Below are 24074 nucleotides of genomic sequence, written 5' to 3' on the forward strand. Positions count from 1 at the left end.
CTGCTCTTTTCTCACAAGAACGGGAAAAGGCGCTCATGATGTTGCCATTAGTGTGTCGCAAAACAGGGAGGGATTGTGGCGGTCGGGCGGAGTGTGTGGTGCTGGGGGAGGAATGTGATTTGTGCCAGCTTTTAGCTCTTGTCTTAGGAACATTAATAGAGATAAACATGGAGGTTATCACCGTAAGGGATTGTGGAGTGTGCCAACGAAGTGATTTGACTTTTTTTTACTGTTTAATTATAACATTTAATAATTGAAACACCTATAAAAATTTAAAAAGGCATTGTATATTAAACAATTAAATTAGCATTTATTCAATTTACTAATGTGTCCGCCTGTTATAGGCCATCTCACAATTCATTTGCCTCCTGCTTCTAACATTTAAAGCTTATTTAGCAATAACTTTAAAGGTGCAGTGTGTAGGATTTACTGGCATCTTGTGTGGTGGCTGCAACCAACTGAAAAACCCTCGCCTCAACCCTCCCTTTACAAGCATGTAGGAGAACCCATGGTGGCCCTCTGGGCTGCTGCAGAAACATGGTTCAACATGGTGGACTCTGATTAGAGGACCTGCTCCCTCTGTAGATATCAAGAGCTCATTCTAAGGCAACAAAAACACAATGATTCTTATTTTCAGGAGATTATACACTATTGAAAACATAATCATGAATATTAGACTCAATTTCTGCAAACAGATCACCATAATACCAAAACACTGGACTTTTTCAATTTAAAGCAAATTGTTATCTAGAAATTAAATGAGGCCCGACTCTTAGAGCAGAGACGAGACCTCTGATTGACTGGCTGTTCGTATTTATTTAACATTTAAAGACAGAATGAAGAAATGGGAAATTGAATGATATTTTTAATGCATTATTTAACCCTTGGATTTATTTGATCAACATATTATTACATTTTGCAATTAACTTTATTCATTGGTTGTCATTAAACCATGGGGAGATCTACAATTATTCTGGTAGCACACTCCAGACATATTTACAAAACATCCAATTTTGATTTAACTATACTTGACATTGTCTTTTGTACTCACTGGATTTGCTGGCCCTGCAGCATCTTTGCAATTACTCTCTTCTATTGGCCCCAATGTTACTGTACTGTCTCTCCTGCCTATATTTCACTCTTTAGGATTCTACCAGCCTTGATTTACATCCCAGCAGTGCCGTGTGTCCTATACCGAGGCTGAACAACATGTCCATTCGGCAGTGAGGAACGGCATCCCTCTTTCTGCTGAAAAGCGGGAACTGTTTATAGAACAGCAGCAGCCGATTAAAGCTGCCATCGCTATAAACAAGACGGTGGGCGCATCTAGAACTCCCACATTAGTCCCTCGATAACAGGAGTTTTATAAGGACAGTAAACACGGCTCTCTACAAAATACAAGAAGTTTTCTGGGAGACCTCGTCATGATAATCCCACACTGAATAGACTTGGAGAAACGTTTACAGCTTTGGCTGCACACACAGTCATGTCATGCAGATGCAGTTTTAGTAGAATCTCCTTTAATGATAAATGCATGGTTGAATGACTCCTGCAAAGACTTGGAATCACTGGGAGCCTGGCAATACTATCTGCATCATTCAGTCCCGCTGCCTCTTTTTTTTTTTTTTTTTTCATTACCTCACCCTCTTTTGGAACCAGGTCCTCTCTCTCTCCCACCCTGTCTGTTTCTCACCCTCACTCTCTTTCTCACTCGGTGCCATTAGCAGCTTCTGGCTGTCTCACTGCTGTTCCTTTGCCAATGTACCAGGGAGCTCACTGAACTGATAACACAAACCTAATGTATGTGCGTGGGTGCATATGCGCGTGGAGGTGCTCGCTAGGTGTGCGTTCGTTGCATGTTTGTGTGTGTGTGTGTGTTTGTGTGAGCGGGTGTGTTACATGTTACAAATGCCTGTCCTGTCCCTTTTTATGTGCTCACTCACCCAAACATCCTCTGCTTCATTTGCAGTCAGGGCCACAAGCCACTATTCTGACTGCTGAGGCAGGGAGAGAAGGGCAGCTGAAACATCACACACACACACACACACACACACACACACACGCACGCGCAGATGTGCACAAACATACACACACTCATTCTCTCTCTCCCTCTCCATCTCCATCTCACACGCACACAGTACACATACAGTACACACACAAACGAGCTGGGCGAGCGGATGGGAGGATGTGACCGTTAAGTCAGTGACATTTTAAAGCAGTGAGGGAGATGCATGGCTCTTCCTGGACCTCCACAGACATGTTTTAAATGAGATGTTACAGATGAGCTACTCCATGCCTTGGTTGTAAACACCCTCGCATTGGTATTTACCCAGCACGGGTAAACACCGAAAAGCAACACTTCATGCTAGCTCATGCTCACATCCACACACCCGTGCACAGAAATAAATGCACAGAGCATAGAACCGGCGGACACACATGGTCACATAAAGGAAAAATGGCTGCGGCTCGATTTGTCGCTTGATTGTTGTTACATTAATCATTCCATTATACCAGCATGAATTCAGTCACAAGTGAAGGCGCCGCAACCGGATTTTTGCTCAAATTGCTATTTGATCTTCAAAACAAGTGGTCTGTTTTGCATGGTGATTGTAATTCTGCGTAGTTCTTCGAGGCATCCTGCAGATTGGAGTGAACGCAGCCAAGCAGGATAAGTGTCTTCAGCGCATATGCAGCGATTTGATCTTAGAAAATCCATTCTTTAGAGTCAGAACTCAAACATCACATTGAAGTAACGAGCAGAGCAGTAGCTTTGAATACAGAGAGCAAGTAAGTGGGTGGAAAGAGAGTGACGGGGGAAAAGGAGGATGAGAAAGACGTGGAAGAAAGTACTGACATTTTATACCACTGTGCGCTATAGTATTTTTATCTGCATCTGAGGTGTTTGAGACATTGAGTGTCAATCAATGAAAACAACATATTTTCTTGCACTGGTAAGCTCTCTTGGTGAATTGTTCAGGAGAATCTTTAAGATGCAGTGGACATTTTGTACAAGAGAAACGCAACAGAAAGGTCAAGTCAAATTTTAGACAAATATCACACATCTCATGTTTGCCTCGTGTCAATAAGAAACCCCAGGAAGAGAAACAGAGGTGGGACATGTGCACAACAGACCAACACAGTGAAACTGCGCAGACAATAAGGATAAAGGATGGGAATATAGAGAGGACGCTGAGTGTGTGACACACAGAGAGAGGACGAACTGCACAAGCACGCAGGGCTGCATGGCGCGAGAAAGAGGTCACCATGCTCTGTGTGTGTGTACTGCTTCAGTATGTTAATCCTGGAGCTCCAGAGTCCTCCAGATAAAATAGTTTCAGCCTGTTATACGCTCTGCCCCTTGTGCGTTCTGGGACTCGAGGAGCCCTTCTTATAGACAGCAGTGGCGGTTTTCAATTAAAAGTTTTGTCAAAACTCTTGTCAGGTTGTGCTCTTACAACATTAAAGACTGGGTCTCATTTATAAGCCCACACCACCTGGCTCACGGGTGAAATGAGTCAGCCGCACCAGCTGTGCATGTGCACTTCAAGTGCGTGGCTAAATTGAGGGCATCCTTAGCAAGTTTACAGGTGGTCAGTGTTTTCTCTGCGAGACCCTCCCTGTGACCTATGAGGTTGGGGGGGTCATACCATCCTAGACCCCACCAGAAACACAGGAATTGCTCTCTCCTCTCAGTAGCTGTGAAAATTCCACAGGGAGAGACTTACTCTGTGGGCAACAGAGAATAAAATTGTGCTTGTGCGTGTGTGCGTTTGTGTGTAGATGCAAGCTTGTGACATCGTGTGGCCTTTTGATGAATCTGCCTGTATGTATTGAAGCCCTCTGACCCTGCGTGGCCTGTTCTAGATCACTGCAGTTGTAAAGATGCCTCACCGCACAGCCCTCAGAGACAGCCCGGCTCTGTATTTTTCCCACCATGACATTTACTGTCTGGACCATCCTGTATCACCGTGATCATTTCTACTTTGCACTCAGCCTGAGGTCATCTGTCTGTATATATATATATATATATATATATATATATATATATATTTTTTTTTTGTGAAGAGAAAATATGTTTTATTTTTTTCCCTAAGACACCTTAAACTGTTTTCTTTGAAGCGTGCATTCTCGTGCTCGGACACTTCGGTTTGCTATCATTCAGAAGGCAGATGTGTGTATGTGTGAGTAAATATCCGTTGCAGTGATGGATTTATAGATAGACCGACCCACCCAAATTTATTGAAGCCAGGAGATGAGAGCGCTGGAGCTTGTAAATTTCCGTGCAACATTGAGAGAGAGTGCCGAGACCAAACCAGCAGTCTCTGCATGAATGCTGAACTTTTTTATCCAGAATAACTGAAGCAAGGTTGATGCATCAACACGCAGATCTATTAAGAATATACTGCAGTTCTGAAGTGCATATCATTCAAAATCAGGTGGTCTGCACTTATTCTTCATATAATTATGAAAAAGTTAACCATTTCCCCTCTCTCCTCTCTTCTTTTTGACAACCAGGTTCCATCGTGGCGACTACCACATCGACGTGTGCATAAACGACTACCTGGACGTCTACTGTCCTCACTATGAAGACACAGTGCCTGAGGAGCGGACCGAGCGCTATGTCCTCTACATGGTTAACTACGATGGCTACAGCACGTGCGACCACACCGCCAAGGGCTTCAAACGCTGGGAGTGCAACAGGCCGCACTCCCCGAACGGGCCGCTCAAGTTTTCAGAGAAGTTCCAGCTCTTCACTCCCTTCTCCTTGGGCTTTGAGTTCAGACCGGGCAGAGAATACTACTACATCTGTGAGTCTCTGCTGCTTTGTACACGACATACGCACAGACCGCGTGTGCATTCGCCACGTTTCTCCTCTCATTTGTTTGGGCTTTTCCTTTAATTCGTCTCGCGTCTGTAGATCCTCCAGCATGCACAACGCAGAGCTGCAGTTATACCGATGAGACGACTGCAGCTCATCTCGATGCTGTGTGACACGAAAGCTGCACAAAAACCTGCATGTATAGAAAAAAAAAACCTGAAGCCAGATGACCTAACTTGACACGAGCTGCAGACCAAGATGGCCCTTTCCTGACCAAATGTTTTTCTTTTAATACAGCAGAGCAAGAGAGGCAGACACACACACACACACACACACACACACAATCCCTCACCCATGTTTTCATAACTTCAGCACAGAGCTTCGAGAGCGGCATTACAGTGATCCGAGTCGACGCTTTCATGCTCCGCTTTCAGCCGAGCTTTTCACACCGCTCTCATCACTCGTGGCAAACTCTTCCCTAAAATGGCAATGGAATTCACGGGGGAGTTAAATTGAGACAGTTTGAACGTTATAGCTCACAAACCCAGCTGCACAATGCTGCATCCTTCTGAACGGAGCGCCCCTGCTCTCTGCATTATGTTATGTTCCCATTCGGCGCACGTTAGTTGTTGAGTTGTCTGCTTCTTGGCATAGGAGCCGAGTTCATCTGAAGTTAAAGCCCCTGGGAAATTAGGTTTTATCAAAGCAAGGTGATAGAGTGGAATTGAGTTGAGTTTGTCCTCCCACCACAGACTGTTCGGCACACGGGAGACGGCGGAGTCACTGTCAGTAGGCGCAGCCGCCGCCGCTCCCCCCAACACATTTGTCACAGGGATACGCTGATATTAGAAAATAGGAAGCCTGGTTATGTCCTCATATGGGTAGCATTAGTGCAGTATCATGCAGCGTAATGCATTATTGGTTCAGCTGTTGAAGGAAAAGTTGAAAGATTTGTGCACTTTGTGGGCTAACGTATGAGAAAACCCTGCATACGTCTCCTCTCAGCGAGGGGGTGGCAGCTTTGACAGTTAACACCCTCCTGCTAAACGCTGCTGGTTATATTGTACTCGTTTCTGTTTATCTGTACAATTTGGCCTGTGGTGTTAATGCAGCTCTGGGTGGCTGTCAAACCTCTGTGTCTTTGTGTTTTCTCCTCCCTCCAAGACGCCGTTTAAGAAGTCGGGAGCGCAGCCGAGGGGAGCTCCGCACGCTGAGATCTGTTTTTTAAATTGGCACCTTTTTATGAAGCAGTTAACCCGACAGCCAGCCAAGACTTCTGTCCCTTATTCGTTTCACGTGTTTCCTCCCCCTCCCTGCGCCGCAACACTTCAGAGTTACAGGCCGGAGTAAAAAGCGCCTCCCTAATGTTTGCCGTTGTTTCCGCGGTGAATGGGTGTTTTCGCTCTCGAGCTTGTCCACAAAACAAATAGCCTGGAATCCTTTCCAGAGGCCTTTCAGCAGCCAGGTGTTTGGCCATTCGTCTGTTTTAAAAAAAGTAACCAGATTTTCCTTCGCTTTTATAGCCAATCTGCATTGACACTCATGCTAAATGAGACGGGGGAAAAATGGAAGTCTCCGAAGTTGGGAGCGTAGATGGGGGTTAGCGAAGGGTTATACAATTCATCCACTCCCTCAAGTCTCTATTTCGAACAATTTTTTTTCCCCCCACGTTTCTGTTGAGAGATGCTTGTCCTAAGGGCTGGATTAAATTACACTGCGACCGACAGGGCTTCCATGGAACACATCCATTCTGCTGTAGCACGCCATATTGGTTTAGTGGCCCGCGGCTTCATTGGCTATTGAATGATTCCAGCGTATAGCCTCTCTGGCTACTGTGGCGGATATTAAAGTCATCTACCATGAAGTCGTCTGACACGTGATTTCCCGCTGCCATTGTGTCCGGCCCCGGTGTCCATGCGTATGCGGGGGAGATGGCCGCTGACGGATGGACAGGATTAATCCAGCGGACGACACATACAGCTGAAGGAGGAAGATGCTGAGTGGTAGCTTACATTAGCACACCTGCCAGTTCATCTGCAACATCTGCCTCTGAGTCTTCCTCATCCCCTCGCAGCAAAAACACACAACCTTTCAGGTTACGCCAGGTTACATCACTTTTATTCTCCTTTAATCTCAACAATTCAGCGTTAAATACAACTTTCTGACTGGGTAAAACGCAAACAGGCTGCGAAATTAAATCACAACAGGGACTTTTTCGAGAATCTAACCTAATTACTGTAATTTTCTCAGGGATTACATTTTGGCTTAACATATTGTTATTATAAATATTCAGGAGCTAAAGATGGTGAAAAACATTGGCTTAGACTTGATTATCTCTAATCTTTTCAGCTCTAATCTTTTTAAAAGAGCAAAACTAAATGCATTGGCGGCAGCTTGTGGTCATCTGAGTGGGGAGAGATCTGCAGATCTGCCCCTCCCCCGTGTACTGTGTGCTTACATGCCCCATTCATTGACTTAACAAAACCAAACCAGGTTCAACTGCTGGTCAAGGTTTACCTGTAGTTTGTTGTCTCATTCAATTAGATGGTGTAAATGTAGAAAAATTAATGCAGGACTGCGCGCGTGTTATTTCTGTAAGGATCAATAGTGTTGGGCAGGTGTGTTTAGTGCAGTCATCTTCTGCCATAAAGGACTCAGCTTCTTCCTGCTGCAACACTTTCGGTGGTATAGCGCCTGCAGTTTGTCAGTGTCTGATAACACTACACTTGCTTAATGAAGTGAAAGCGTTGCTTAGCTCTTTTTAATGATAATCATAATGTTATGTGCCCAGGTTGATTTCTGAGATGTGGATGCCTATTGAACTATGAAACAGATATTTAACTTCGACTGTTATTATGATAACGGTTTGCCAGCAACCTTGTGATGATATCCCGTCTCATTAATGTTGCCAATGAGAATAAAGACTGTTGTCAGATTTGAAGTTATCAATGTGTACCGCCGTGCAGCCACGAGTAAACACTGATTAAACTCCAGCTCTTGGCTCAGGCTGCATGTTTTCACAGACACTATTCAGTATCAGTTGTTTTGTGGTTTATTTTTGACTCAAGGCATCAACAAGGTGGTAAAGTAGAGTTAGATCTACATGTACCACTTCATGGATACACTACATGGGCCAAACTGGGGTACACACGATTCACACGATGTAACTTGAGTAAAACAGTAGAGTCAGCATAATGATTCCCACTCGAAATCACCATCACCTGAACTTAAACTTGTATTTGAACTTGTGCAACGAGACCTACAGAAATGAAGATATCACCTTTGAATTAATTGAAATGAGAATATTTTAGTTTAAAAGTACATCCCAAACGTCCGATATGGCCTTGCTCGCTCTGGTGCACAGCCTGATTTTACCCAATTTTTCCACAGGGATCATTAAATGTTCATCTCCTCTCCTACTGCGCATAGCAATGCTTAAGTACCGAAGGCCAAGTGTCTAAATAATGGATCTCAAACAGTTTAAAATTCTTCGTAGCTAATTCATTTTTATTGACATGAGGTCTGTATAAGTCAAATTTTAAAAATGCATTTGCCGGTTCGGACATCACATCGTGGTAGCTTCAACATAGTGGTGACATTTCTACTGTGTAAGATATGATGACATCAGCAGTTCAGCACAAAGTCACTGGTCGGACTTTGCCCTCGTAGCCCATTTCCCCACATTGTGTGAATGCGAAGTGTAGCATAGCTAACGGAGAAAATCGTATGCATCATTAGCCACTGAAGCCGGCTATACTGCACTAAACAGAATTGTCAATGTGCCCCGAGGCAGAGGTCACTATCCACGAGCAGATGAGGCAGAGGTTAGCAACAGTTAACAGTGAATGGGCTCATGAACTTGAGACATAACAGTATATCATCCTTGGAATTCATGAAACCCATTACTTCTTCGGTTTTATAGCACCGCTGCAGAAGTGCACTGTCTTAATGAAGATGGAATATTTATCCACAATCAATATTTCACTGATTTCACTCCAGCATTCATTTTGAATGACCAGTGTTTTAACTACATGCAGAACAGCAGAGAGCTCATAAACATTTCTCATACACACAGCATGAGAATATTAATCATTTCCTCATCTCTAATAACTTTCTGTAACCAAATGACCTGAGGGGATGGGGGATGAAAAATCCGCCCTCGGTGACGTGATTGATTAGCTTTCTTGTTTGTAGATGAAAATTAAGCTGTCAGATCATATTCCTGCCGAGAAAATGCCTGTTAATGGTGTTTTCGCCCTATGAGTTCGATGCGGGTCGAGGGTTGATTTGTTGCATCTCTGATAAAATTAGAGAGAGGAGACAGGGTTCTGCTGTCATCTGCTTCAACAACAGAAACAGCTTAATCAACGCTAGCAAGACAGAGGGAATTTACTCAAGTGGAGGTCATAATTCTTCATTTTTGTTAGTGTCAGCCTCTCCGCTCTGGCAGGTAATTGGAGACAAGACGAAAGCTGGAGTCAGTCAGGAGCCTGATCCTTTGGTAGACAACACACAGCTGTGTTTTCTCTGCAGGTCAACACCAGGCAGAAATAAATCATAGAGCGATGCATTAAATATGTAAAATTTACCAAGCCCTGGGAGATACCACATGCGCACGCAATGCAACAAGCCGCAGTATTAGCAGCGAGTGAGCTTCAGCTCGGAAGTGTCTGCCTCCGTGACAGACGGAGGAGATAAGCGTACAGTCGGAGCACCTCTCGGGTCAAAGTTCACAGTGCATTCGTGGTTTAAGTGAAGCCCATCTGGCAGAATGCTGATGCAAGCACGCTTTTTTTCCAATATGGACACAATCCACAATCTTGTATTTGAGTGATTTTAATCGGGAAAGGGCAGTAATCCAATATCAGTGGCAGCTCCCAGCGAGAGATGAGTGAGCCGAGTTATGGTGTTTTTAGGCGCGTAAGATGTGTGGCGAACAGGAAGCCGCTCGGTGTGATCGTGCAGCTGCAGACCGTCGGCAGAAAGCATTTTCTCGCCGTCTGGCTTATTCACCTATGTGGACTGGTGCTGCTTCTCACAGAAAACACAATCAATAACACCTTTTGCCTCTCACTTATGGATGCAGTTATTTTCTAGCTGTTTTTGTGGTTGACGCTGCGAGAAAAAGAAGGATATTAAAGCAACACAGAGACCTTATGAGTGCACGCGTCTGATAGCAAATGAACACATGCTAAATGGCTGACAAAACCCAGAGGGTGCACGATGATCCTGCCCATGATAGATTACCAAATGAAAAACATTTGGTGAGGCTTCAGTCATTCTGCAGATGCCCAAAGGCCAATATGCAAAATGCAACACAAGACTAAGACTGATCATAGGCTAACACGCGAGGAAACCTTTTGCTATTCATAAGGCCTTTTCACAAGATCCCATACGGTCTTATTAATCTTTACTGGACTGCTACATGCGCGCAAAAGCTCAAACAGATTCTCCAAAACATGGACTACAACTGTCGTTTGATTGATCACAAGTCCTGTGATGCAGCATGCTCCTTCAAGCTGCTCTTAAGAGGTGCGAGGAGTGTAGACTGTGGAACAGGCAGCGGGAGCAGCGGAAAAGAAAATGGCATTAATGGACAAATGAAATAGAGGCAGGGGATGCTGTATGCAGCCTGTATTTTGTTAGAGCCACGGGAGGTCTGCTAATAATGACGGAGAGGCGGTGCTGTTCCATTTGTGGTACAAGGAGGGAACCTGCATACGGACACCATCATAACTCAGCCGCCTTCATTCACTCACATGAAAAATCAAGCCTGTCATCAGGATTCAGAAATGATTCGACAGCATGGAGTAATGTGACAGCTACGCACACACACTCTCGCATGGATGCACAAGCACTGTGTACAGTATGCACACACATGCATGAGCAGACATACTGAAAAGCCACACAGATGTCTGGAATGCATTATTATAATCCTGATAGATGGACAGACATCCCACCACCACTGTCTCCCCTGGTTACTACATCATTTCTCATCTCCCCTTTTAATCTCATCTCCCTCTGTGGGCAGTCCCACCTGCAATAACTAAACCTCCCTGTGTCTCTTTTAAGGATGCATGATTCAGCCAATACCAATACTAATTACCTGCTTCTCATGAGCGATACCGACAAGATAACCCATAATTTCACAGTAGTTCATGCACACGTCAGTGTAGTTAGCAAAGATGGATGTCTTAATATTCCACGGCTATGACCTCACCCTATGTAACTGACATTGCAGATTGCAAATTGCAATTGTCCATTCACACTGGAGATGAAAGGTCTGGCTCTCTGCAAGAAGGTGCAGCTGTTTGACGGCATGAGCGCGAAAATAGCGTACTGCACTTCTTCTTCTTTTTCTTCTTCTTCTCTGTACTTCTGTGTACCAACTGTAAAGGTGCATACCGCCACCCAGTGTATTGAAGTGTGCAGATGCTTGTTTGTTAAGTCAATGAAAGCATTTTGGCTTCATATTATTGACTGTATTTATCAGCTGGAATTTCAATATCGTAATACATAATAATATAAATTTACTGTTGGTTGCCAATATATATTGGGCATCCCTAGCCTCTTTTGCACTTGCCAGGTGTATGTTTTTGACCTCCACATTGCATGTTTCAGACGCATGCATGCTGGATATTTAGACCGGTGCAGATTCTTCCATACAGGACACAAGTGGGAATGGTTTGTTGAGTATGAAAGTGAATCATATGCAATGGCGGTAACAGCACTCTTCACCACCATCATCAAACTCTAAATGAGAGAATATCTTTTGGAAGAATGCGTACACAAAACCTGTAGAATGACAAGCTGCCTTAAAGCCATTACACCTCACTTTGTTTGGAAATTTCTAAAATGACTGTCACACATCTTAATATGCACATATGAAAATGGTAACAAATCAATCAGTTCAGTCTGCAGGCTCCTGAGACGATCCAATAACGTAAGAATAAAGCGTTAAAGCTCTGGCTGTGACAAGGTTGGAGTTTCAAGTCCCCTTTCAAAAATAAACTGAAAACAGTCCACCAGTGAGCCAGCCCATTGGCCAGACTTGGCTAATAATAAACCATGAGCTAAGTCGTGGCACACTTGTTGACAGCCCAGAGAAAGGCAAGGCGAGAGAGAAAAGTCTCTAATCAAGTTATTTGAGTTTGACCGGCAATAAAGTAGTCATCACTTTGTCTGAGGAAAAAACGGAGAGGCTGAGAAAAGCCAAGAGATCGGAGGAAAAGTAGGGCATGCGAGGGCTGTGATTCAGAGGGCACGAGGTTCCTCTCAGTCTAATATGATTCATGCATCTAAAAGCCATCTTCAAGAGCTGATTATGATTCACTTTCACAAGACAAGGACATTTTATCCTTGGCCATTAAACCATTAACACATATATTATTAACCCAGTGCATTAGTCATTATGTTTAATTGGTTATTGTTCAGTTATTTGTTCTTTTTCATTCTTCCCCTGTTGTAATATACACATTAATTTACACACACACACACACACACACACACCTTCATGCAGTTTTTCTCATTTGTTCAGTGGGCGGATACTTAGGCCATAACAATAATATTGTGATTGTGCTGGATACACTAAGTGCAGTAATGAAACATTATTATGCACTATGATTTATTATTCTGTGGCTGCTTTAAAAAGCTGAACTCCCCCTTAGATTAATAAATCACCGTGTTTATTGTCATTTGAGTATGAAGACATGAATGAGTTGCTGAAACTCAAGGGTTTTCAGACTTTCAATCACTCGCTTTTCATTTTCAAGAAGACAGAGTAATTTGTTAGGCAATCATTATGCGATCTTTCACAAAATTATGACACTTATTGTACATTGGCATAATAGCAAAGGGAAATAACGGTAGCACACTATAATAGTGCGGGAGGATGAGTGGCTGTTTAATTAGGCCTTCTTCCTCTCAGTTTCCTCATCGCCTGTGACCTCGTCACCTCGGCGCAAGTGGCATGAGGAATGACTTTGGTGCACGTTTGGCAGAGGTTGAAAGATGCAAGGAAAGAGCAAAAGGCCAGCTATCAACGGACTCTTTCACCGCTCCTCCCAACTCCCTCATTCCCTCCTATTGTGCGTTCGCTGTATAGCATCTGGTTAATGGGCCTCTTCAGCGGATAGTCTCCTCCATCTTCTCACACACACACACACACACACACACACACACACACACACACACACACACACACACACACACTTTGTGTAGGCATACAAACGCACACACACAGCACAGATAGCTTCTATGTGCGTTTGTTTTTTGAATCTTTTAGCACACTGTCGCCCTCTTCTTTTAAAAATCTAACACACGAGCGTGCTGCTGACGTCTCATGAAAGGCATTCAGCAATTCTGAGCGTGACTCTATGCACGTACAACATTTTATTGCACACGGGTTTGCACTGTGTGTGTTATTGTAGGCGCTGAAGAGATTATTTTAGGACAATGCGGCACTTGATATTACCTATTGTAGGGGTCATACAAACATTCTCTTCCTCTGGCTGAAATTCACTCCAGTGAGTCTACCATCTTGAATCCAAGGTTTTCTTCCATCTGCTTAGTTCAGCGTTGTCCTCTTTTGACTGAGTCCACACCCTGAAACCGAAGGACGAGCGATAATGAATCCCAGCAGTGATTTTTGTATATGGGATAGAGGAAATGTATTCCGGCCGCAAACTGTCTAATTAAGATGGAGACGTGGGAAGAAGAATGCACAAAGGTTTTAGAAAGTAATCCTAAACTCAGGCTCCTGGATTCAACTCTGACTGGTTTGTACGCCGTAAGCCACATGAGTAATCTCAGTGAATCAAAGACAGCGCCAGCAGCGTTTTTTCTCAGAGAGCTGGCAGAATTAAATAAATGCTCAGTGCTGTACACAACATTACAGGGCATTCTGTTTAACCTGTCCCATCCTAACAAATAAGCCAGGATCAAAGGATTAGAGCACCGTTATTAAAGCCAGCTGGAGACCTGAAGCAGACTAGAGGCACGCTAACATGATGCTATTGATGGTACGGGTTCACAGGACGGCGCACAAGCCCGCGCAAGGTTTCTTATAAAGTGTCGAAACGGTTTGTCGCAGTATGTTTAGATCTGTGGACATTCGGGACGTGTCGTCTGGCGTGTTTACAAGCAAGAGAATCTTACACAAAGTTATCAAAAGAGGGAACTTCAAACTTGTTGCTTGCTAATCCGCAATATTGCATTAAGCCTTGTGGTTGTGTTGATGACCGCCTGCATCTCTGCAGTGGTTCACTGGCTATGAGAAGACCCCAGATGACACCTGACTTAATGTACAAAAAAATGACACAAACAAAGCCTCTTATAGCGGTTTGATGGACTCACCCTGCTGTATTCTTTTACGGCTGAGCCATTACGCCTCCTAAATGATGGATAAGAAATCAATATCCTCCCATGATATTATCTGCCGTATTTAGCCGGCAAGAAACTTTGCTTTTAGCCTCCTATCGCTACAGACACATGGTTTTATGTCCTCATGTCTGGAATGCGCCGTTGACTCATTCATTGAAAGGCAAAGGAAATGTGTTTTCCAGATAACATTACAGTTGCAATAAAGCTTGGCTTGGGCTGTGATTGAAACAATACTGCGCCTAAGCCGCACTGAGCCCACCTGTTTGTTCTTCCGTAATTGGATTCTGCTTCATTCCATTTGCCTTAATGCTGATGCATAATGCAGTGTACTGAGGGGACCAGCCATTACCAGCCAGGGGACAAGGCTTGGAGGAGTAACCCGAGCTCGTCCCCCTCCTCCCCCTCTCGTCTCTGGGACATCTTTTCAAGGCCTCTGTCCTTCAAAGCGGCCACTTGCTCAGGCTGGATGGATTGATGGTTGGGGCTGTAGGCCTGATGGGAACCAGAATAGCAGGTGTTGATGTTACTGCCTAGAAGAACAATGAGCTGGCCCTCGGCAGTATGTTAATCCAAAATAAACAGGCGCTGGCGTGGACGGGTTGGGCCTGGGTTGAGGGATCCTCATCAACACAGTGCGAAGAGCCGCCACCGAGAAAGGACAAGGGCCGAAGCTTAATCTTTCCTTTGTAGTCAAGAATGTACAGCAGCACACCTCAGTTATCTGCAGCATGTCAACACAATGGTCTCATCCAAGCTCAGCTGAACTCAGGTGACTTTTGTCACATTAGCAGAGCAAAGCAAAAGTGTGGCTGGTCACTGTCATGTGCTGCGTGTATAAAAAGCAAAGATATGACAGGGTTTTATTCACACTTGCTGCAAATAGCTCAAGTAAACAGAAATAATGAATTCCACTGTAGCTAAAGCGACTTTGATCACTGTAATTGTGATATCTGCTCACTCTTGCACCTTATGTCCGCGATTCTCGTCGCGTAGGAGGTGGATAACGTGTTGTGGCCAAATCTATAAACACCGCGGCAGCTTCACAAACTGTCATCATGACAGAGACTCCCACATGCCTTTTGCCATTTTCATCGGGGCCACACTTCTCTCATGATCAGCTGCCTCTGCTAAGTGGCTGGTGTCGATGGCTGTGACTCAGCTCTGCCCACAACAATGATGAAGATAAGACATCTGGAGACGGTGCGTGCGTGTGCGTGCGTGCTCTGCTGTGTATGCGCACACGTTGGAAATGGGAGCATAAAGCAGCGGTGGGAAAGAGAAGTAGAGTAATGAGAAGAGTGGCATAAATTGTGTGGGTACTGGTGTGTATATATGACTGAGTGGGTGAGCAGCGGTGGTCAAGGTTCATTAGGGTGTCGTCGGCTGCCTCCACACCGAAATAATAAGGCCCAGTTTCTCTCTTCCTTCCACTTTCTTCCCCCTCTGCATCTGCTGAATATGAGCCGAGCGGTGAAAAAAGGGCACCTGACCTCATGCCACCACTCCTGCGCACTGACACACGACTAAGAAACGGATAACAGCTGATGAAGCGACAACATTAAAATGGTAACATCAAGGTCGAGAGGCGAGAGGCACGGAGAGAGAGAGAGCTTGATGAGCTGTAGAGAAGGCTTCGCCGAATGAAAGTGATTTGAAAGAGTGTGCAGTCTGCATTTGATAAAAAAAAAAAATGGCATCTGGATCTCTGGATAAATCGGGAGTAGGGAAAATGCAAAGTAGTAGTAGAAAGAAGGGGTGGGAGACATGGCCAAAATCTTCTATCAGGGCATACATCATTTTTTGTTATGATGTCGGTATATAAAACAATAGAGTAAATCTTCTGTAAATTCAATTAAGGTTATTAATGGTTTAAAATAAGCATATATTTAAAAAAAATCACTGTTCTCCTCCATGTTTTCTTGCCGCTCTTCCTCTGCAATGGTTGGCAAACCAGCTTCAAGTTGCGTTACCATCACAGACATCATGCGAGAACATGACAAGCAGCCCCGCTGCCCAAATCACGTTACCTTGCAAAGGCAGCTAGAGCTCATGCAAGAATCCAGTCCTGATTTGTTGCATAGCCTGACCCCGGTTATACAGCAGAGACACGGAGGATAGCTCCCATTGGTGGAGATGGAATTGCCAAATCTCTACTGGTGGACACATTCATGCCATTGCATGGTATATACAGTCAAAAGGTATTAAATCCAATGCCACAAGAACGGAGTAGATTTCCATCTGACCCTTTCATATAGTTTCTAGTCAGTAATTCCCTTAATGAACACATCAGACATCACACCACAGTCACAGCTCACTGCTCTTCCCACAGCCTCAACATAAAAAAGACGCTGGAACATCGTCTGCAGCGACGTGAATATAAACATCCCTGAATGCAAAACATACTGCAGATGAGGGGAGATCAGACAGATGGACGCAGAGCAACACATATGAAAATCTGTGTGTCTCCGTGTGCATGGGCACACATTGGTTGGTGCGTGTGCTGTAAATATGATGAAGGCAAGTCAGTTGAGCTTTGATGAATGTATACGGCCACGCTGACAGACGAGGAGAGAGGGTGACACAGCTGCGAGAGAGGGAAGGGAGCTGTTAGGTAAAGGTTCACCAGAGAGGAGTTGACAGATCCCAAATGGTAGCCTTTGCTTCATTGCATCAGCCGTGGAATGATCCACAGAAGACATAAAATGATGGCCGAAAGACATCTTTGCAGACAGCGCGGCCTCTCTGGAGCTGAAGGGGGTAATAGAAATGAAAACTAGTTTATCACAAAGAGCATTAATATATCACAATAGCTGGGAAAAGCCTGCAATATTCGCCATTTGATTAGAGGTCCTGACACGAGACAACAGCATATATTTTTAAACTACTGTACAATTTCCTGCCATGATGGATGCACGCAGCGTGCACCAACTGACATGTGTTTGACCCCTATCCAGGAGACAGCACCTGGTGCCTCACCACAACACCATTAGTGGTCAACCACACACACACACACACACATGCATGCACACACTCGCGCATGAGAGATATTTTTAGGGCATGCGATACAACCGCTATGGTAGCTAACGCTCAGAGATTCACACCCCATGAGCTTGACAGGAAGGGATCCATTTCCTGACAGCGACCGCAAAACCATCCGCACACATGCAGCGCACACATCCTCGGCGTCTGAGCTGCGTGTCGCGCCAGAAGAGCGCGGAGCCTTTCAGACACGAGGGCGCACGCATGTAGACGCATGACGTGCTAGCATGACACGATTTCTTCCAGTTTTGAGCATTTGTCGAGGAGCCAAAGGGATGCAAATTCCATGATCCTCACTAAGCTGCTGCCAGTTGTAGAATCTGAAAAGAGACAATTAAACCGCGAGCAAAGCACTCTTCTTTCCCCAGCACATCTGTAAACACTCTCTGGCTATAATTTCACAAGAACCATGACCAACCCTGCAAAATCCACTTAAGAGTCAACATTAACTATGTGAAAGTTTATTTTCTTCTGAATAAACAACCTCAGTTTTAACCGGTGTCTATACATATTTCTAATTAAAAACATTCATGCAGACCTTTATATGAAGGAAAAACTCTGAGAAACTAGTTTCCTGATTGTTCAGTGCACATGTGTTACTAAATGCATATTAACGCCCTATCTGTTTTTTTCAGCTTCCACCATTGCCGAGAACGGGAGGAAAACATGCCTGAAGCTCAAAGTTTTCGTCCGACCATCAAGTAAGTGTTTGCGTGCAACACAAGGCTTTGTAGTAGAGCTTGTTGAAGTACACATTTGGATTCAAAATCAAAACAGTTTATGCCTACTTCTCTGGTTACCTCACTTCCTCTTCACTTACCTTATGCTCATTGTCCGACATACCACTTTCATTTATCACGGAACTGCTTTACTTGCTGAGGAAATGTTTTTTTTTGTTTTTACATGAAAAGGATGATAAGATGATCACATCAAGTGAAACCCAGGTCACTTCATACCTCACCCGAATGTTGCCATGAGCTTTGTTGCTTGGGATGTTTAATTTCAGGGCTGAGAGGGGGGCTTCAAATGTCACTAACCTATTTGGCATATACCTCTAATGATCTCTCATTCTCCCTATTTTCTGTTATAGACAGCTGTGTGAAAACTATAGGCGTACATGACCGCGTTTTTGATGTAAACGACAAAGTAGACAATACATTAGAACCACGAGGTTAGTATGGCTTCCTGCTTTTTTGATTGTCTTCAGTATGACCTCCATACATCTGTACATGTGTCTGTTGTTCTGTGCCTCTGTCCTTTCCTGCTGTTTGTCTGGAAGCTGATCTGTCCCTCCACATCCCTGCCTGTTGCTTCTCTTGAACTGATTCTTCTCCACAGTACCACAGCTGTGCCATGCTACTGTTGCCTGCATATTCTACTGATGGACTATATTGCATGTTGGTATATATATTGGTATATACACTGTATTGTAGTGTATATAATTAATTATACACACACACACACATATATATATATATCATATTCACAGAGGTGTCAGTACGTTTCTCACTCAAACCTTTTCACTAATCCAGCACACAATGTCGCCTCCAACTGCATGTCGTGCTCCGTATCGTTTGTCATTCTGCCCTAATACATCAAAATCCAAAAATATCATCAGTTAAATGAGATGTATGCATCTGCACGTACATGTGCACATCAACAATACATGTGGCAAAATTCAAATGTCCTGCTTCCCTCCTCGCTGGGCTGCTGTTTTGGCTCCTCAGCGCAGCGCTGATTATGTTCTGTGCTCCGAATTGCACAGCATTTTTACATCTTCATGCGTGAGTCTAACCCAGCCGCTGATCTGAAACACTCCCACCCACATGCTGCTGTCTCATTCCCAGCGCCAGCTCACCCCAAGGTCTGAAACAGCACAGAGACCGCCTCACTGGGAATGTATATAACGAGTATCATTGATTACAAAATGAAATCTATCACGTTAAAACGTAAAAAATAAAAGGGCCATCATAGTGGGACACCCACACACATACACAGGGCCAAACCCTCAGACGTGCGATGCCCACCTGCCTCTCCTCCTGCCTGATTTTCTCTCTGCCCACTTGTCCACCTTACCATCCTGCCTGCATGCTTGATGGCTGCCTCTAACCTCGCATGCTTCTTTTGGCTCATCCCCCATCACGCTCCCCGAAGGAGGGAAATTAAAACACTCATCCGTCATCTACTGTTGCCACGTCCCTGCAATCCCTACACACACACACACTTGTGTTTCCATCACTTCAGAGGACATTACATAGACTTGTATTCATTCCCTGGAGACTAACCCTAACCCAAGCCTTCACCCTAAATTTAATGATTTACCTTATGAGGACTTGTGTTTTGTCCCCATAAGGCAGGCGAGTCCTCACAATGTGACTGTGCAAACAGATTTATGTCTCCGCAACATGAGTAATACACATCTACTTACACACACACACGCATTGTTATGTAACTGTCCGGTCTTCTGTTCTGTCCATCTGTCCTTTTGCTGTGCATGGTTCAGATACTTTCCCATGGTGCAGCGGGGCACATGGCTGCTCACAGATACTGATGCCACTGCCAGACAAACACAAGAGGCACCTCATCTGGGAGATGGACTAAAAACGCTTCTGATGACATTCGAAGCATGATATAGCAACCGAAGTTCATATGGCAACTCAGACTTCACTAGTACAACTTTGCACCGTTATGAACATGAGCCCAAACGTCTCAGTAATGGACTGGTGTCTCCACTGTTGTGCTTGTGGCTTTGTGCACCATAATAGCTAACTAAAACACATGAGGATACACTGATTGCACCGTGTTGTCTATGATGCACCGTTGCAAAAGAGCGGTTTGCACCATAAGTAGCAATTCACCTTGTTTCTTTTTTTCTCATTCCTCAGACGACACCAGCCACGAACCGGCTGAGCCTTCCCGAAGTGACGAAACAAACGCTGCGCCGCACTTGCAGACAACAAGTCCACTCCTGGCTTTGTTGCTGGCCTGCCTACCAGCACTCATCACTTTATAGCGCCTCCCTCTGTCCTGGAGGGCATTTACACCTAGCGTGGCCTGAATCTGCCCGAGGCTGCAGGGAAGGGGCGGGATTTGGGTGGAGCGTGTTTGCTTGATTGGGCATCAGAGCAGGCTTCTCAAGGAACCCTCTATATTTTTCAGAAATATATTTAAGTGGTCTTTTCTCTGTCTGTGAGTGAACAACGTTGATGTTGGAAGTGGGAGAGACAGTTCCCCCTCTTAAACCTTCACCTAAGATGCCAAATCCCGTTTTTTGACACTTAGTGATTCTTATTTTCCCGTGACTTTTTTGTGACATCCCTTTACATCATGTTTGTGTCATTGCAGCACTGATGTTCACACCCCCCCACCCCCAAACACACACACACACACACACAAACACACACTTAGAGAGTCAAATACAAAAATGCCTCTACACTAACAGTCAATAGCAGTAGGGTTTTTAGTTGTATACAGTAGCAGCATTACACAGTAGGAAAGTGAAGACTCTAGGACTTAGAAAGGAGTGTACATACACAAGTAAATGGCTGTCCCGAGACCTCTCAAGAAGCCTTTCACAAAATATTCAGATTGGCTTCTGCTGCGCCTCCGTTTCACTGGGAAGTGAAATACAAAGCTTAAAGATGAAGAAGTAGGGAGAGTAATGGTTTTAAGCAGAGGTCAGACTAGTAAGCACAGCACTGAGAAATACGTACACGGCAACGCACCTTAGCCCGCTGATCTCCAGACTGTCCCGGTTTAAAGATAGTGTCCAATTCTCTCCTGAATACAAAGCGGGCGTATAGGTGGAGAAGCTACTTAGAGCAGAGCGAGCGTAAAACCCATGGAAGCACGAGGCAACTTCTTTCTCGTCCTCCTTCGGATAGAGCATGGCAGGCCGCTCAATAAAACACCTCTCAAAGCATTCGGTTCACTCTGACTCACAAAGCAGCTAAATTGAAACTTTCTCTCCAGACGCATTGTGGACCGCTATTAAGATCGAGGATCGATATCTTTTGAAAGTTGATCACACAATTTCACGGCAACAGTCACAGTCGTTTTATGCAATGTTTACTGAGCTGGGCAGCGATTGTTCTCTGTTCCGTTTGAGTATTAGTCGATATTAACACCCACATAAACATTTGCATCCATGGCTTTTTTTTTTTCTCTGATTCTGATTGTTTAAAAAATTATTCACAGCTGAATTGGACACTTTATTATTATGTTTTTCTTAACCATTAAGTTATTCTACTTTGCCTGTGCTGCCTCTGTGCTGACACTGTAAACCTTGTATTTCTGTATTGCCTGAAATTCACACTTCAAGTCACAGTGCCATACTTTTTCCTCACATCTTTGTCACTTGAACACAACCGCAGCTTTGGCTCGTGCTCGTCAAATATTAGCTGGCTGGCTCTCACGTTCAGTCCATTGCAGCAGTCAGTGCAGTGCTTACAGGGCTGATGCATAGCTCCAATTAGCTGAAAACACACTGCGCGAACAGAGAGAGACTATCCATTGAATTTGAGGCGATGCACAGCTCTGTTTAGCCTAGCCAGGTTTATATTAGCACTTACATCAAATGACTTCACGTCGTAATGATATTCAGCTCCCACAGATGCACGTGGCGAGTTTGCATAAAGAACACGATCGTGTCTTTTCTTAAAATGGAAGGGACTTGTGTCTTCGCTTTCAAAGACGAATGGACAGATAGAGAAATTAACTCTGCTGAGGCCGACTTCCTTTCAGTGCCAGGCATTTGTATGAGAAATAGGGCACCAATTGGTTCGGAAAGACAGACAGAAGGAGAGAGATAGAGCAAGAAGAGGGAGCACAGGAGCAATTGCATGTCCACCTACAGCTCCTAGTGTTACTGGTTTAAGTGACTCTTTAATGAGGTTCAAAATGACAGGCATGTGGACCCCATGTTGTGGCAAGGGAAGTTATTTCTGGTATTAAAAATAGATGGTGGAAGGCTTGGGGGGTCTCGGGAGGATGGGGGGGGGGGTGGGGTGGGGTGTAGATTTCCACCATGGGGGGTTTTAAAGCACCAATGACCTTGCAGTTTGAGAGAATCGGTGAGTGAAGGAGACGGAGAGAATTAAAGGCAGAGACACAAACACGGGAACAGATAGAAAAGACATGGGAGGTAGCTGAAGGTAGTGTGACTAGAGTGCCTAACAGAACAAAACAAAGCAACTAAAAATCCATGCAACACTGCTGGAAAACCCCCCCACCGGATTCAATGACAAACTTATTGTTCGGTATCATTCTGTCTCAAAAGGCGTGCACTGTTTTATTTTTTTTTGTTGTTGTTGCTGTTTTCATTTGTATGGTTGCCTTTTTTCCATTCCCCCCCCCCCCCCCCCAGAAAGACCGCCTTTGCCTTTTGCCATTTGTTTTTTTGCGCCACGGTAACAATGCTATTACAGCGGAATAGCTGCTCAGCTATGGGGGGGTAATACGAGACGAGGCCATTTAATGAGGTACTAATTTTCAGGAGAACACCACAGGGAACGAGCACCGCGTACGATTCAAAACAGACGCCTGTCAGCAGATTAACGCTAGACTTTTATCAGAAACCAGCTTCAATTGTACTCTTCTAATTACCAATACTACTATTTGTCATTATTGCTATTATTACCATGGTTTATTCTGTACACACCTTAACCTGGGAAATGAGGATCAACTTATAAACTGGATACTGTGTATCCTGAGGTAGTCAACCATAAAACATGTAGTGTTAGGTTAGTATCTGTTTTGTACCTTTCTGGAGGACAAAAGAAAAAAATGAGATACATCATTGTTAAAACTGTATAATTATTATTATTGTTATGATGATGATGATTATGACTATTATTATTAGGAAAACTTCTTGATGTAAATAGTGTTTGATATTAAAGTATTAATTTGGTTCTTATGTCTTTTCTAAAAAATGAACACGGTATTATCTCTGGGTTTTGCGGAGTGTGTACTGTCCTCAAACAACGCATTGTGTGCTTTGATCCTCAATGCCTAATGAACCTTTGAGCTAATATGAAGGGAAACCTGTGGGAGCTGTACACCCGTGTACAGAAGGCTGGACATTAGCCAAACGAGTGGCTCACCCGTTACATGTTTCAACCCAGTCACCGACCTCCACCATCCCTTCACACACGGATCCTGCCTTGGAAAGAAATGCTTGGGACTTAACGGACGGCTTCTTTGTACTTCTTTGCCTTCGGTGTTCGAGAGCATGTTGGTCAGCTCCAATCTGCCACGAGTGGACTGTTGCTTTTTAATGGAAGGATCTCGCCAGATTCATTATGTGGCATGCGCATGAACTTGATGACATGTTAAAACAAAAAAAAAACAAACAAAAAAAAAATCCAAAAAGTTTGGAAAAGATAGTTTTTTCTTTTGCTCTTATTTTTCTTTTTTTCTTTAGGACGTGTTAGATTTTTGGATCACTTCCATGTTGTGTGTTTTTGCATCCCCATTTGAGTGATATCATGAAGCTGTGTAGTGACAGATGACAAATGTACATAACACAAACCATTGTTGTGAAGTTACAGTGGGGGGAGGGAGGGGATCGGTCATTTTGTAGTTCAAAAGCAACTCCTTTTTTTTTTTTCTTTTTCCTGAGAATGACTCTTTCTGTACCCATCTACTGAATTCATCCCATGTAGTTGCAGTCTGTCTCTTCTGACTATTCATCCTCTTTCTGCTCTCCCGAGAGGAGGCGTTTGGGAGTGTATACATCAGTGTGTGGACGTTTTTCAGTGTGAAAAAAAGTGCGTGAGACCTTTGAGTTTGTGTGTATGTGCGTGTCTCATTCGCTGTTGCTGCAGTGAATGGGAAG

General features: G+C 44.2%; 1 protein-coding gene across 2 annotated transcripts in view; it reads left to right on the forward strand.

Moving 5' to 3' along the window:
* The window catches only part of efna5b (ephrin-A5b), a 93125-nt gene extending 69319 nt beyond the window's left edge, over positions 1-23806 (forward strand). Inside the window, exons 2-5 of one of the 2 annotated variants that reach the window (XM_041937182.1) lie at positions 4516-4808; positions 17875-17940; positions 18330-18410; positions 20125-23806. In XM_041937182.1, the coding sequence (XP_041793116.1) occupies positions 4516-4808; positions 17875-17940; positions 18330-18410; positions 20125-20252 (568 nt within the window). In that variant the 3' untranslated portion in view covers positions 20253-23806. The remainder of the gene's footprint in view (positions 1-4515; positions 4809-17874; positions 17941-18329; positions 18411-20124) is intronic. The other variant, XM_041937183.1, reaches the window with a different exon arrangement.
* Positions 23807-24074: the final 268 nt, after the last annotated feature.

This window comes from Chelmon rostratus, chromosome 5 (genome assembly GCF_017976325.1).
Source record: "Chelmon rostratus isolate fCheRos1 chromosome 5, fCheRos1.pri, whole genome shotgun sequence".
NCBI lineage: Eukaryota > Metazoa > Chordata > Actinopteri > Chaetodontiformes > Chaetodontidae > Chelmon > Chelmon rostratus.